Source organism: Mugil cephalus, chromosome 6, assembly GCF_022458985.1.
Source record: "Mugil cephalus isolate CIBA_MC_2020 chromosome 6, CIBA_Mcephalus_1.1, whole genome shotgun sequence".
Taxonomy (NCBI): domain Eukaryota; kingdom Metazoa; phylum Chordata; class Actinopteri; order Mugiliformes; family Mugilidae; genus Mugil; species Mugil cephalus.
This window is the reverse complement of record NC_061775.1, coordinates 18,992,408-19,006,756: the sequence shown is the minus strand read 5'-3', so window position 1 is coordinate 19,006,756 and position 14,349 is coordinate 18,992,408. Positions and strand designations below refer to the sequence as shown.

Below are 14,349 nucleotides of genomic sequence, written 5' to 3'. Positions count from 1 at the left end.
GTCTGCAGCTGTATCATTGTTTATGCTAATGCTGTGTCCTAATATTGTGAACTTTTAATATTATTCAGGTGGAGGCTTCTGTCTCTCCCAGCACAGCAGATTATATTGTAAACTTTGCCTTTTTTCATTTTTAAATAGTGCAGAATAAAACGAAAGGAAAACTTCATTCAGAATCACGTTATTGCTTAACTGAAGGTCGCATTCATTGCTACTTTTTTGACTCATTGCTTTGACCGTGAAACGTCAGAAAATAGCGGAAAATCCCTGTTACGTCACATTCAGACTGCATATAATGCCAATAAATGGAAACATTTCCTCCTTTCACTTCTTTTATAAATATAAAGCCAAATTACATCAACCCTGACTCGATTTAATTTAAGCAACGGAAGAGGAAAAGATTCAAAGGGGTTTAATACTTTGAACCGTCTGAACGTGTACGGGTTTCAAATCTTTTTTTTTTTACTGTAAACAGTGCAGACCAGCCAAGCCTGTAAGGATGGCAACAGTATAGCAGCCTACCATTATTAGATTTAATACAGTGTTTGGACTGCAAACAAACGTGGCATGCCGGCGCGTGTGTGTTCTTGTTTTTGTAATGTTGTCGGGGCCAAACTCTTGCATAATCCTAACCTTGTGGTGCCGTACGTCCGGGCACCTCATCTTTTTAAGGATTAAAACTTTGGCAAAGGTTACAGTTTGGTTGGGGTTAGGTCAGATATTTGTGGTAAGGGGCTAGGAAATGGTTTAATGCCAGCGATAGAAGATACAGTTTGTGTGTGCGCCCGCATTTAACCCTCTGTCTTGTTCCAGGTTGCGGAAAACTTGGTGCAGCGCGATGGAGATTTCTTGATCCGCGATTCACTGTCCATTCCAGGAAGTTACGTTCTGACGTGTCAGTGGCGAAACGCTGCTCAGCACTTTAAAATCAACAAGAAGGTACAGGAAAAGCAGCACACTGAATAGATCTGCCCCTCAGAGGGCAATCATATGTGTGGTGTTTAAATATTATTATCAAATATCTTCATCGGTTTCATCTGAACCAGCACCGACAGTGCAAATATCCACACCTGCTAATAACTGATCTGTGCTTCCTCTACTTCAGGTGGTGATGCTGAATGAGGCTTACTCCAGAGTCGAGTACCGGTTAGACAGAGAAGGGTTCGACAGCATCCCTGCACTCATCAGATACTACGTTGGCAACAGGAAACCTGTCTCTCAGGTGGGTTTTGATTGCGTTTTAATTAAAATCTCGCTTCACATCCCAAAATTTCCCTCTGCTACAACAAAGCAGACTCGTACTTTTGCCTTAACTTCATCCAATCCCAAGGTGTATAGAGGGGAAGAAGGGAAAGAAATATGAAACAATACTCTGGGAGCAGGAAAACAGAAGCAAGTGTTTTTTTGTTGGGGGTTGACCAGGAGGATGAGGAGGAGGAGGAGGAGGAGGAGGAGGATGGTTGCACCGATAAACAGCCTGAAAGCAGAGGGACAGATTTACAATTAATCTAAATAATCTAAAACACGGGGGACGAGGGATTGAGTGCCTCAGAGAAAGCGGGCAAATAGATGATTGGACGAGAGAGGTAAAGAGATTTGGACCGTGTGGGAAAGAAGAAGAGACGTGGAAATAGAAACTGAACGTAAGGGGAGAGATCTCCTCAATGAACTTCCATCAAAGCTTGAGTCACTGACATGATTCCTCTTTATCAGGTCAGTATGCTTCTAACTTGAGGTTGCTGTAGTTTTGACCACTTCTTATCATCCAGCTGCATGATGAAAAGCCTTTTTTAGACGCATGTTTCTTTAGTTTGTCTTATCTAAGGTCTGGGGTCTCCTGTTGGGGATAGAGAGGGTGTAAAAATAATGATACTAATGCCGTTATCGATTTGATTTTTTATGGATTATCAATATCACCTGTGATTTTCTTGGTAGAAAAAGTAGGCGTTAATGGTTTTGTGTAAACAACTGAAATTTTGTCAAGTTTGTAAACAAGAGGAAAGGGCGTGTGTAAGAAAACAAATAGGTAATTGGTCACTGTGTCCGCACTTGTATTGCTCTGCTGAGACGTAGCGATAGCTGCACTCGTTGACCGGAAGTTGTCGAACACAGGACACATGACGCCACATTTCATCACATGACGTGTTTTGACGTAAAAACTCTTCATCTCTCGCTTTATGGCGGTTGGCGAGCAGCATTTAGGTGCATTAACGCCACCATCTGGACTGGGATGCAAAGATTTGGCACAAAAAGTATCGATGCCCAGCCCTAGTCTTCACCAGAGCCGCATATTAGAGAGTCTGACCAACTCAAATTGCGGGCGCCATGTTTGCTACAGCGTAACCCTATGAGGCAGATGTGCTATAATGAAATAAATGAATTATTATCACCATTAACAGGCCTATAAATGTTACTGCCAATGTCTGTCACTGTGTAAAAGGCCCTCACTTAAATATCCCAGTGTCTACTTACCCTAAGTATCTTAAATGAGCCTGTAAAATGCTTTGTAGCCCAATCGCCTCAACAATCATGGAGCTGTGTTTAACTTCTCCTCAGTCTCTGTGTTCATCCATCGCTGTTAAAAGTTTGAAATTACCCAGAAAAATTATAAATACTCAGAAATAGAGAAAATTAGTGTTATTTAGTATTATCATTATAGCATTAGCATGCTAGCTATAATAACTTAGCAGTAACTGAGGCAAAGTTACGTGTCAGTTAAAGTTTGTTTATCTACATGGATATAAATTACATGCACACATGTGTTTCACAATATATATGATATATAGCTGCTATTTAAAACAAAAGAAAAGAAAAAGCCTTTTTTGACGCATGTTTCTTTAGCTTGTTGCGTCTCTTCTTTTGCCCTGAAGGTGGTAGGTGCCATCATCTTCCAGCCCATCAACAGGGGGCTGCCGCTGCGCTGCTTGGAGGAAAAGTACGGACTGTCGAGTAATCACCGAGAGGCTCTGATGGCGCAGGAGAGGCTTCAGAAACGCCTGAGCCTCAACATCACCAACGGACACGCACACGACAACACACACTCCGGCCACGACGGCTCACCCTGTCAGGACAACGGCTTGACCAGAAGCAGCCAGCTCAGGTTTGTGTCGTTAAAACTCACCAATAATCAGTGGCACTAATAATGTGTTTCTAGACAATCTGAGCACATGTGACTTTATGGATTTGATTAATACTGCCTTAAAGATGGTTCGTATTTAAATAATGGAGACTCAACTTTACACCTCTGTTCTCTCCTTTGGTTTCTCTCTCTTTTTCACACGCACAGATTTAAATCAACCTTTAAAATCTGCTCCTGCTTTTAAGCTTTTAGCTCGCAGCCCGAGCTGTTCACATTCGTCAGGTTGTTTATGCGACATGCTCCATATGCATGATACGTTCTCTATAAATAAAGAGACGGAGCGTGACGTTTGAGTACATTAACCTTAATGTGTGGGGCCCCATACCTGTCTGAGAGGAGGCAGAGTGAGGGGGGGGGGTAAATATATTGTTTAGTTTAGAAAAGAGTGAAAGAGACAGAAAATATCAGTGGGATGTAGTTTAAAAAACGATGAGGGATGTTTTTATTTATAATGTACTTATTTATTAGTTTGTCATTTCCGTGTAATTTTCTTTTCCACTTAACTCTACTTATTGAACTTTGGATGGATTCTCACTAAACTGCAGTTGGATTTATTAATTTATTTATTTATTAACTTATTAATTACTTCAGCTTGTTGCAGTCTGTAAATATCTATGTATAGTATGTGTCCTTAACATATCTACTCTAATATAGATATATAAACGGAGTCTCCTCCGAGGAACCAATAAAGTCTTATCTTGTTTATTTGGAATAGGTTTGATTTATTTCCCCCCCTCCCCTCCATGTGTGTCCCATGTTGTAAACAACATTTATTGACGCCTTTCTCTGTCATTGCCGCCTCTCAGGTTGAAGGATCGCTGTGGCAGCCAACCAGCGAGTCTCAACCAAGTCCAGGAGAGGCGACGCCCGCTCAAGGCGCACCAGTCTGAAAGCTTCCTGCCTCTCGGTGAGTGAAAGTCTGGAAAACCAAACCAAATTTTCAATTACACTTAAAGATTCTTCTTATGAATGCTGTGAGGTTTAACAATATTAACCACCTCTGTTCCCCTCTGTATGATGGCTCTACCTTTAAATATGTGGTCATCTGTGACTAGTTTTAAACACTAATTCTATGTTTGGTGCTTTCCTCCTTTATCTCGTTCTCTTCTCTTCAGGATCCAAACCTCAGCCCCAGCAGCCGCCCGACCCGCTCCTCTCCAGCTCCAGCCCCAAGTCTCCGGTGTTTCGGACGGGCAGCGAACCAGCGCTCAGCCCCTCTGTCACCCGGAGGTCAGCAGAGCTTCTGGCAGGTAAACTAACAGTTTTCAAAATACTATTTATTAACACACCTATGTGACCTTTTTAAATAGGAACACATACAGGTGTTGTTTAGTAATTTCAGTGTTTCCACATTCTCGAATATACACTATAAAAACATGATGAATAATAGATTTTATTTATTTGTTTTCATTCATTCACATCTAAATTTTTGGTTAAATTAAAACTCTACAGTGCTTAATGCATCAGCATGAATATAAATATCCATACATATTTGCTTTGTGCTTAATAATGGTTCTAAAAGTAGAGACAGAAATACAGACTTTTTTTTCAAATGTAACGTGAAGTACAGTGAACAGTTCCTTTCCTCCCTATAACACGTGTTAGCTGCTTTAAAAACAGACAACACAGACATAACAGCTGCTGAGAGTATTAAATATTATGGATGAAATAAATCACATCCTCATACGGGAATAAATGAAGTGAAACAAAGTGGTGATTCATTCTCGTTATTAAGTTAAAAGTAAAACTGTTGTGCTCGCCAAAGGCCAATAAAAGCCCCTGTGGGGGATTTAAAATTAATCAGCCTCTGGTCTCTGTACGTGTGTCGGTGTAAGCCCTTTCCTGATTTGCTCCTGCCGTTCGTTGCTTCAATGAGAATAGGAAATTACAATTGACTGCTGTTCTCTCGCGGCTCTCTGATTCATATTTATTATCAGACGTCAGGGTGTTGCTACACAGCCTGGACAAATAAACTTAATGGGACAAACATGACGTCTGTCTCCAGGTCAGGCGATCCGGGGCTCCGACAGTCAGCTGTGTCCCAAACCGCCTCCCAAACCCAGCAAAGTGCCTCTGGCTCGGCTGCCTCGCTCCGCCTGCTTCCAGCCGCCGGTTCAGCGCTCGAACGTCACAGACTCCTCCTCCTCCACCTCCTCCTCCAACCTCACCGCACCTTCCCTGGACTCCACATGTTTGGAGACTCTAGGTTCTGCCTGGAGGAGTGGAGGTAACTGGTTTTATTTTGAAAGTCTGCATAGGTGTTGTACCAATTATTGTAGAAAATAGTATTTTTCAAATAAATCATAATCATCAACATGAGAATCAAAATCTTATTTATTTTTATAATTTAATTTTAAATTTCTTTAAATACGCATAAACATGAATCCAACATATTTTAGTAAAGGAGGTCCCTACTTAGTCTCTCCATCAGTTTGGGAAAAATGTTTAAGATGCTCAGATAATAATACATTACAGCACATTTACAGTTAACAACAACTCATTGTGGACGTGACTCTTATTCCACAGCCTCCACAGCTCCTCCTGTTCCTCCGGTGAAGCCCCTGAAGTTAAAGCATCAGCTCCTGCCCCTAGACCCCCTCAGCTCCCCCACTTCCGTAGTTCAACCCGCCGAGGGTGTTCAGTATCCAGATCCGGAGGCGTTGGCGGTGGCGGGACGGGCCGACCGGCTGCGGCTGAGCCCCGCAGACCCGAGGTCCCGCAGCCCGTTGGAGTGGGAGCAGCCCGACAGCCCACAGCACCTTCAGCCGACGCTCTGCAGCTACGTGGAGAGGCTGAAGAGGGAGGCGGAGAGGGGAAGAGAGGCGGACGGGGAGGAGAAGGAGGCGGATGGACGCAGAGGCCTGGACAGAAGCTCCTACCATCACGCCATCGCCGCTTTGGAGAACACCAGCGAGGAAGAGGAGGACGACGGCGTGAGGGGGGAGGAGGAGGAGGAGGAGAGGAGGGAAAGGGAGAGGAGCGCCTTCAAGAGGCCCGTCATAGAGACGGAGTCGACGTTCAGGCCGGCTGAGTTCGGATCCAGGCTCCTTCCTCCGGAAAACAAGCCGCTGGAGATGGTGGTTCTGAAGAAAGCGAAGGAGCTGTTGCTCAACCACGACCACCACAGCATAGCCAGACACCTGCTGATGGCCGACTGCCAGGTACAGGCAACTCCTCTAACAACCACTCTATGCACATATAACATTTACTAATTCACTTTAGCATCTCATCTCCCTCGTTAATTAATTATTGAATACATAGCATGTTCTTAATCCAACACTGCAAAAGTTGACAACATAAAAAAAGAGAAAATAAATACTTCAAATGTTTCCATTTTTTAAATTTGTGTCCTCTGTTGGACAAACTATATAGAATCCTTGTGAATTTCATTAAACGTGTCTTTGGCCTTTCTATAATTGCTCTTTTATATGGATGAAAGTGTCCGGTCAGTCTTATTCATGTGGATAATATAATAATAATCGCATAAACTCCAGACACAAAAGTAACTGGACACATTTCTTGTCAATTCACAAATTAAATTATCGATCACTTTCGTAATTATTATTTCCAAAAGCCCAATATTACGCTACCTAACTGACAGAGTTTCTCACATAACGGAATTAGAAAAAGAAAGTCTGACATCAGGCTTATCTCCTGCAGGGACACAACAGCTTCAGACCGAATGAAATGAGACATGAGTCACAATCGTCACTGATTATGTTTGTAGTTATCTCCAAGATAAATACTGTATGTACGTCGAGGAACAGACATGTTATGACATATGTCTATGACATATTTTACTATCTGTTTAAGACTCGTCATTTACTAGTGTTTTATTGATCAGTTATGAAAGTTGACTCGTGAGAAAGTGGTGATGAAAACACTGAGAGGATTCAGCTGACGAAGGTAAACATGTTTACTGCTGCAGATCTTTCGTGTGTTTGCGTGTGTGTTCGCTGAGAATTTGATTTCTGATGCAACGCCATGATCCTCACGCAGAGAAACAAAACAAATGTCAAACCTAATCAACACGCCCCGCGCACAAAATGAAACAGGGTATAGTGGCTTCCTTTGTCACTACCTGCTCATACTGGCGTAAAGGGCTTCTAAGCATAGCAGAAGAAAAAACAGCAAAATTGTCCAAATATTTTCTTATTTCTTTGTGCTGATTTATTCAAGAAGCCTGACTATACAGACAGAAAACCAGAGTCCTAACCATACTGTCACCTACTGGCACAAATGTGCACAACTCCCACAAGAAACAAACAAAAAAATAACAACCTGGCTCCTGCACAGAGTGATAAAAATGTAATTGGAAACAGCTTTTACAGCCACTTGTAAAACTTTGTCCTCCCTCCAGGTTGCGAGGATCCTCGGGGTGACTCCGGAGCTTAAAGGTCAGATGGGCGTCTCCTCCGGTCTGGAGCTGGTGACGCTGCCTCACGGCCGACAGCTGAGGCTGGACCTGATGGAAAGGTACAGATTCAGAACCAGCTTCTAAGATGTAAAAACGGAACCAGAAACAAAAGGCACAGTGGATTTATTTGAGTTTTCTTTTAGATGTTTCACCATCAAACTGACTAATGGGAAGTTAGTGGATGCTGTGTCCTATTGTTCTTTTTTGTCCAGAAACTTACCAAATCCTCCAAAAAGCGTAATAAATAATTAAAGTCTCACACTTAACAGAGAAGATTAATAATACTGATGAGTCTTTTTGTTAAATTTGAATTTTTTTATGAGCAGGTTATTCTTAATAAGACTTAAAAACTGAGAAAACAGCTACCTCAACATACTAGAAATACTAGAAAAATGTACCAAACCAGTTACAGGAGATCAGTTAATGAGGTTATTTTCGGTCTTTGTGCTAAGCTAAGCTAAACACATAATTACCAAAACGGATATGAGAGTTGTACAGTGTGATCTACCTGATTGAAAAGTTTATTTTGAATATGTAAATAAGGAGAATAAACGTACATCGAGAAATACTAGCGTACGTAGTTGTAGCAAATATTACACAAAATGCAAAATAAATATTCTAACAATTCATAATTTAATTTACATACCCAAAAAGGAGTAGGTAATAGTAAAAACAACGCATTAAATCCCAACGCTCTTCCTTAAATAATTAGTTAACTATGTGCATACACACATACATACATGCACATACACGAATACAATAAATGAGAAGATTGGAAAACATTTATCTTCTCTGCTGTTTCTGTTGAATACATCTAAGTAAAAAAGTTTACCTGGAGCTGATTCTCCACCTGGAGACTGAACTCTACTGACATCAGCAGTGATTCAGAGGCGCAGGTTGATTGTTGCCTGTAAACAGACTCTACAGACTGCATCATAATGGAAACAGGTTCTCGTGTAGTCAAAGAACCAGACCACAGCCAGTCCATCAGATCATCAGCTGAGTGACCCTAAACCTCCTCTCCTCCATCCCCCAGGCACCAAACCATGGTGATAGGCGTTGCCGTGGATATTCTGGGATGTACGGGCAGCGTGGAGGAGCGGGCGTCCACCTTAAACCGCATCATCCTGGTGGCGATGGAGCTGAAGGACACGGTGGGCGACCTGTTCGCCTTCACTGCCCTGATGAAGGCTCTGGACCTGCCGCAGGTAACGCACAGAGACGAACAGCAGCTTTTTTAAATGTGTTGTCGTCGTCTCTAGTGTCATTAAAAACGTTTGTGGTTGATGCTGCAGATCGGCCGCTTGGAGGAAACGTGGACGGCTCTACGAAGGAGCTTCACGCAGACGGCCATCAGCTACGAGAAAACACTCAAACCTTTCTACAAGAATCTGTACGAAGGCGCAGGTAACGAGACCAGCAACACTCCCAATGTCTCAGTGTCCAGGCTGCTTTAGCTCCGCCCCAAAACGACTCCCACATCTAGGCTCCGCCCAATTTGGGCTTCATTTTTCAGGGTTGAGATCCAATGGAGGGTGTAACATGGGTTTGTCCAAGCATGTGGAGCTCCCCCTGGTGGCTGGATGCAGTATAGGTCATAAAGTCCATAGTCATAGAAATATGTAAGAACAAAAATATTAAAACAATGATGCATGAGAAATCTGTTAAATTAAAAGCCTTACACAATATACAAAGGTGGTGATAATGTTACGGTTGACTGGTGAAATTATACCTTTACAGTAAAAGAAGCAGCTCTGCTCACTGACGTGTTCTTCTTATTTCAGCCACAAATCCTCCAGTCGTCTGTGTGCCACACCTGCTGCCTCTCCTCACCTTGATGGAGCGTCCGTCGATCACAACTGAGGGGGCGGAGCTCTGGGAGACCAGCGACCAGGGCTGCGACATCATGCTGCGCCACCTGGAGGCGGCACGCAACGTCGCCCACAACGCACAGAGCTACACAGCCAAAGCACAGCAGATCTTACAAGGTGAAAATCAACTCATTATCAATGAATATCTTTTAGTAATATTTAGTGTGTGTTTATTTATTTATTTATTTACAGCGTCGTTAAACCCAGATCTGTCTGTTTCCCCTTCAGGGATCCAGTGCGACGAGGACCTGCTCGAAGTCTTTAAGACGGACTTCCAGCTGCGGCTGCTGTGGGGAAGCCGGGGGGCAACGGTCAACCAATCGGATCGCTACAGCAAATTCAACCTCATCCTCACCGCGTTGTCACGGAAACTGGAGCCCCCTCCTAAAACGCAAACCTTAATCTGACCTAATCCAAGCGCATTAACACACGACAGAGTAGCATCAGCCTGGGTCAGACGAGACGGGAAGATACAGGTGGGGAGGCGTCAGGATAAGATGTCAAACATCTGGACTCGCTGGAACGCAGCAGCTGCACAAGACACTCGATACGGAGCCTGTCGAGCTGCTGAAGGAGCCAACGGAGAAAATGTCTGCTGAAGCAATGTGAGCCACAGCCACGTCAAACTCATTTTATCAAGTTTATCGCCTGGAGTTTTCATCTCCAGGTCTTGTACAGTGTGGACAACGCCAGGATGAGAAAATTAAAGATTTAATGCATCAGCTGAGAAAACAGGAAAAGGTTGTTCCACCCTCACAATTTATCCAGAGAAGACAAATGGTTTGAAAGGGGAGGTGGACTGAGATATAATCTGCCATTCACCCGTTCACATCTGAATGCCAATGAACAGTCATTAGCATTAGCACATCATGTAAATCGTCCAGTTTCAGGTTAGGAGCTGGTGCTTACAGACTCTCGCTACAGATGTTCCAAATAAAACCCACCAGTGATTTAAAACTGAAGGAGCTACTTGGTTTAAGCAAAAAAATATATGGATATAGCATGACCTGGATGATTAATTAGCGGTAAATCAGGTTTTCCGTCGCTGAGACACGTCCATGTATTTTTGTAGTTAAAATGTAGCTCGTCCACGTCCTGCCAAAATGAAGCGAGTGGCACTTTAAAGGGATGCGTGATATTAAAATGTTGCTGCACTGTTTTACTTTTCAAGAGGCAAATATCGGAATATTATTTTGTTTCAAGACGTCGCTATACCCTGATTCCTGTTCAGAGTGTACGATAGAGCCGTCAAATCACAGAGAAGAAACAAGAGACGGTGCGACCTGTCGGCTGTAAACACGTCTGATGAGTTTGTTGCTGGATTAACAAGCAGAAAATGGTTCAACACTTTAAGATAAATGACATATACATTATAAATATATATGTGTGTGTGTGTGTATCTGAACTAAAGCTGTACATAATATTCAAAGCATGTTAATAATAGACTGTACATACGTTCTGTAGAAGACTGACTGTAAAGAAGTTGCTGATGAATTTTAATATGTTTATATTATTATGAACTACTGTCAAGATTTAATAAATACTCTGTATGATCCGTCAGCACGACATCCTTCAACCTGCACAGAAACAAATCCACTTTTGTTTTTAGTTCCATTGCTGCTTATTTTATTAGAACAATATCTTGAAAGAAGAAGGAAACAAACAAACAAACAAAAAAAAAAAGCATTTTGTTCACAAAGTGTCCGACAACATTCAAAGTAAAAAGATGTGCACGACAATATGAGAAGAGAAGTACTGCCATCGGTTACAACATGGTTAAAAACACACATTTACATGTTTTAAAAAAAATAATAATAATAAGACAACCTGGTACCTGCTGCTTTAAAGTTGGGACGGTCTGAGGATTTAAAAAAAGGGAATGTAGAGTTTGTTTTTTAATGCTCACAGTAAAGAACCGTCTAAAGAACCGATATGATCAAGTTTGCCGTCTCATCTCAAAGCAGTTTTTTTTTTATTTTATTTTTTTTTATAGTTCTGCAAGATATTCAGAGCTAAAGCACAGTGGCACCGTTTTATAAGTATGTTAGTGATTTAAGAAGAAAAAAGGTTCAGAAGGAAATTTAAGACGTTAAATTTGGAGTTAGTGACCTCTTCAAGAGTTTGCATGATGATGTATTTAAGCTTATTTAAGCCACAAGATGGATGCAAATGTTTTAAGGAACCCTGCGTCTTGAGTGCACATTTACAATTACTGATAACAATCGACTTTATCAAACAAAACTGTCAAACATTCACGAGTTCAGCTTCTCTAATGTGAGAATTTTCTCTTGAAACTTGAACATCTTTGGGTTTCGGGACGGTTTGTTCGACAGAATCAACAACTGGAAGACATCCACTTTGAATAAGTTTCTATATTTTACATTTTAGTTTATTAATTATTTTAGCAACACATCTAAGATGAAAAATAGTTAGGCTTGAATGTTTGTTTTTTTTTGTTAAAAAAAAAAAGAGTGGGGATTTACAACAACAAAAAATTGTAAATTTAGTTGAATTTAGGGAATCAGAACCAGTCCGACTGAAGCTGGTGAACCAAAACAACAAAATGTGCACAAAAAATACAAAGAATTTTTGCACTTGTTTACAAGGTTTCATCATAAAATGCAAAAACTTAGAGGTTATTTTTAATAGTGCCATTTTGCATCCCCAAGCAAATTAAAGGTGCTCAATTTGTGGGGGAAAAAAAATATTGTTTTCAGAAATATTGGGCAATATATTTGCCGAAACCACCCCGCTAGGCTAAGCTACCTGACTTCATTTAACATAACCTGAAACAGATTGTGTAGTTTCACGACTTCCAGAAATATGTCGTTTTACTTGAGTTTGGGGAAACGCAAGCAGTCTAACTTAAGCTTTTGTTTGTTTGAGAATATAAAACTATTTGTACCATTTTGCATCCCCAAGCGAAATAAATCTACTATATTTGTTTTAGTTGAATTTAGGGACTTACAAGCAGTCTAACCGAAGCTTCTCCTTGTAGACAACCACAAAGATTCATGAGGTTCATGAAGTTCTTTTGTCCCATTGTGCATCCCCAAACAAATTAAATCAGCTCAATTATGACAGAAATAATCATTTTCAGACAGTGTGAGAAATAGTTATGCTGCTTGCTGCTACCATCCTGCTAAGTAAAGCTACTAGACTTAGCTTAGCAAAACAGTATTATCACTGGAACTGAAAAAAATGATATCAGTTTAGTTAAGTTTAGGGAATCACAAGCAGCCTAAGTGAAACTACTTGTACGAAGATAAATAAAAGCATAGATGAAACCAGGCCTCATTATAAAATACAAAAATGGCAACAATTTTTTTTTTACACCATTTTGCATCTGTGTGGAAAACCAAGACACCAGATATCAACAACAGATCAAAAACTACTGGTCTGTGAGCTTGTTAACGAGGGTTCACCATAAATTGATAAATTGCACCATTTTGCTTCCCCAAGCAAATTAAACTCAGTCAATTTGGGAAAAATAATAAGAATTTGGTACATTTTAGGAAACTGGCATATTATTTGCTGACAACACCATGCTCTCCATAGGCTAAAGAATAAGCTAGACAGCTAAGCATGAAACTTATCTGCATAAGAGTTCTTTAATTTCTCAAAACGGCCAGTCGACTGGTCGCCGAGTCACAGACAGAAGCTGAAGAAGGAAATAAAAAGTTCAAGTAACAACATCTACAGCGTCGTTCTGCACATTTCACAGCTTCATGGAAGAAAACACAGATCACATGTAAAGCGCGGCCACCTGCTGCTTGGATTAATTAGCTTGTAGTTAAATAGTCCGGTCGACTTTGTTAGTGTATTACACAGAAACATTGAGCAGTTTTTTTAAAAAAAAAAAAACTATCACCAGTGACATAAATGAAATCAAAAGTAAAATCATGCAAAAATAATAATTAATAAAAAAAAAATTAAAGTTGGTCTTTGCTTGACAAGAGTTACAAAAAGAGTATAAAAGCATCAGGAGAAATTACTCTGAGCTGTTTAAAAGTTTCTCGCCTCTACACAGTGGTCGTTCATCAAGTTCAACGCAGACCTTCGTCACTCACTCGCTCATTCACTCACTCGCTCATTTAACCAAGATTCAAAATGCTGTGGAACTTCAGGGCAAAGTGCATCGGTTCACTTGAAACCTTGTTGTCTCTCATGAGGAGGGTCAATCAGACAAACCTAAAAACAATCACCATGGAAACACATTCAGCGTGACACAAACAGACGTTCATATGTACAAATCCATCAACTTAACAAGTGACACGCGTCCTAATGTCGTGCGCGTGTCGTCACATTCACAAATTACAAATGATTATATGAGGAGAAACTTTTTGAGCCCCAGGTGGCTGATGGGAGATGTAGTCAGGAGGAAGAGCAGGCGTCCACTCCGTAGTAAAACAAGTTTTAAGGCAGAGTCTCAACTGCAACGACGCCTCCTCTTGTTAAAAAAAAATAAAATAAAAAAAATTAAAAAAAGAGGCCCAGTCCACATTGAGCTGAGCTGTGGTTTCGAAGAGGGGATGACGCCATCTGCTGGTCAACTGGTGGAATCGCAACCGAGGAGGACAAGAAACAGAAAAGAGAGGAAGACAAAGAGGAGGAGGAAGAGGAGAAGGCCTACATTCACCTGATAATCGTGCTATCTGAGAAATAAAAAAAAAAATAAAAAAAATAAACAACATGCTGCAACGACATGACAACGTTCAACAGAACTGCAGGCGAACATGAGACGGACCTTTCGGGAACAGGTTAAAAACATGCGGCTGTATGAGGATGAGGGCAGGCATGAGGAGCAGAGTGGCTCAGGCAGGCAGACATCACCAACAGAGCACAGATACACGACGGCAGTGTTAGTGAGACCCTGAAAAGTTATTAAAACCCTGAACGCTGCTGGTTTGAGGTCTGAGGGGAAA

At 41.3% G+C, this 14,349-nt stretch overlaps 1 protein-coding gene across 3 annotated transcripts in view; it reads left to right on the top strand.

Annotated features, from left to right (window-relative positions):
* The window catches only part of bcar3 (BCAR3 adaptor protein, NSP family member), a 42,841-nt gene extending 31,862 nt beyond the window's left edge, over window positions 1-10,979 (top strand). For all 3 annotated transcript variants that reach the window (XM_047587406.1, XM_047587407.1, XM_047587408.1), the window contains 12 exons: window positions 811-936; window positions 1,103-1,219; window positions 2,868-3,097; window positions 3,943-4,043; window positions 4,252-4,386; window positions 5,142-5,363; window positions 5,663-6,297; window positions 7,497-7,612; window positions 8,590-8,761; window positions 8,849-8,960; window positions 9,338-9,541; window positions 9,653-10,979. In XM_047587406.1, the coding sequence (XP_047443362.1) occupies window positions 811-936; window positions 1,103-1,219; window positions 2,868-3,097; window positions 3,943-4,043; window positions 4,252-4,386; window positions 5,142-5,363; window positions 5,663-6,297; window positions 7,497-7,612; window positions 8,590-8,761; window positions 8,849-8,960; window positions 9,338-9,541; window positions 9,653-9,831 (2,349 nt within the window). In that variant the 3' untranslated portion in view covers window positions 9,832-10,979. The remainder of the gene's footprint in view (window positions 1-810; window positions 937-1,102; window positions 1,220-2,867; window positions 3,098-3,942; window positions 4,044-4,251; window positions 4,387-5,141; window positions 5,364-5,662; window positions 6,298-7,496; window positions 7,613-8,589; window positions 8,762-8,848; window positions 8,961-9,337; window positions 9,542-9,652) is intronic.
* The last annotated feature ends 3,370 nt before the right edge of the window (window positions 10,980-14,349 follow it).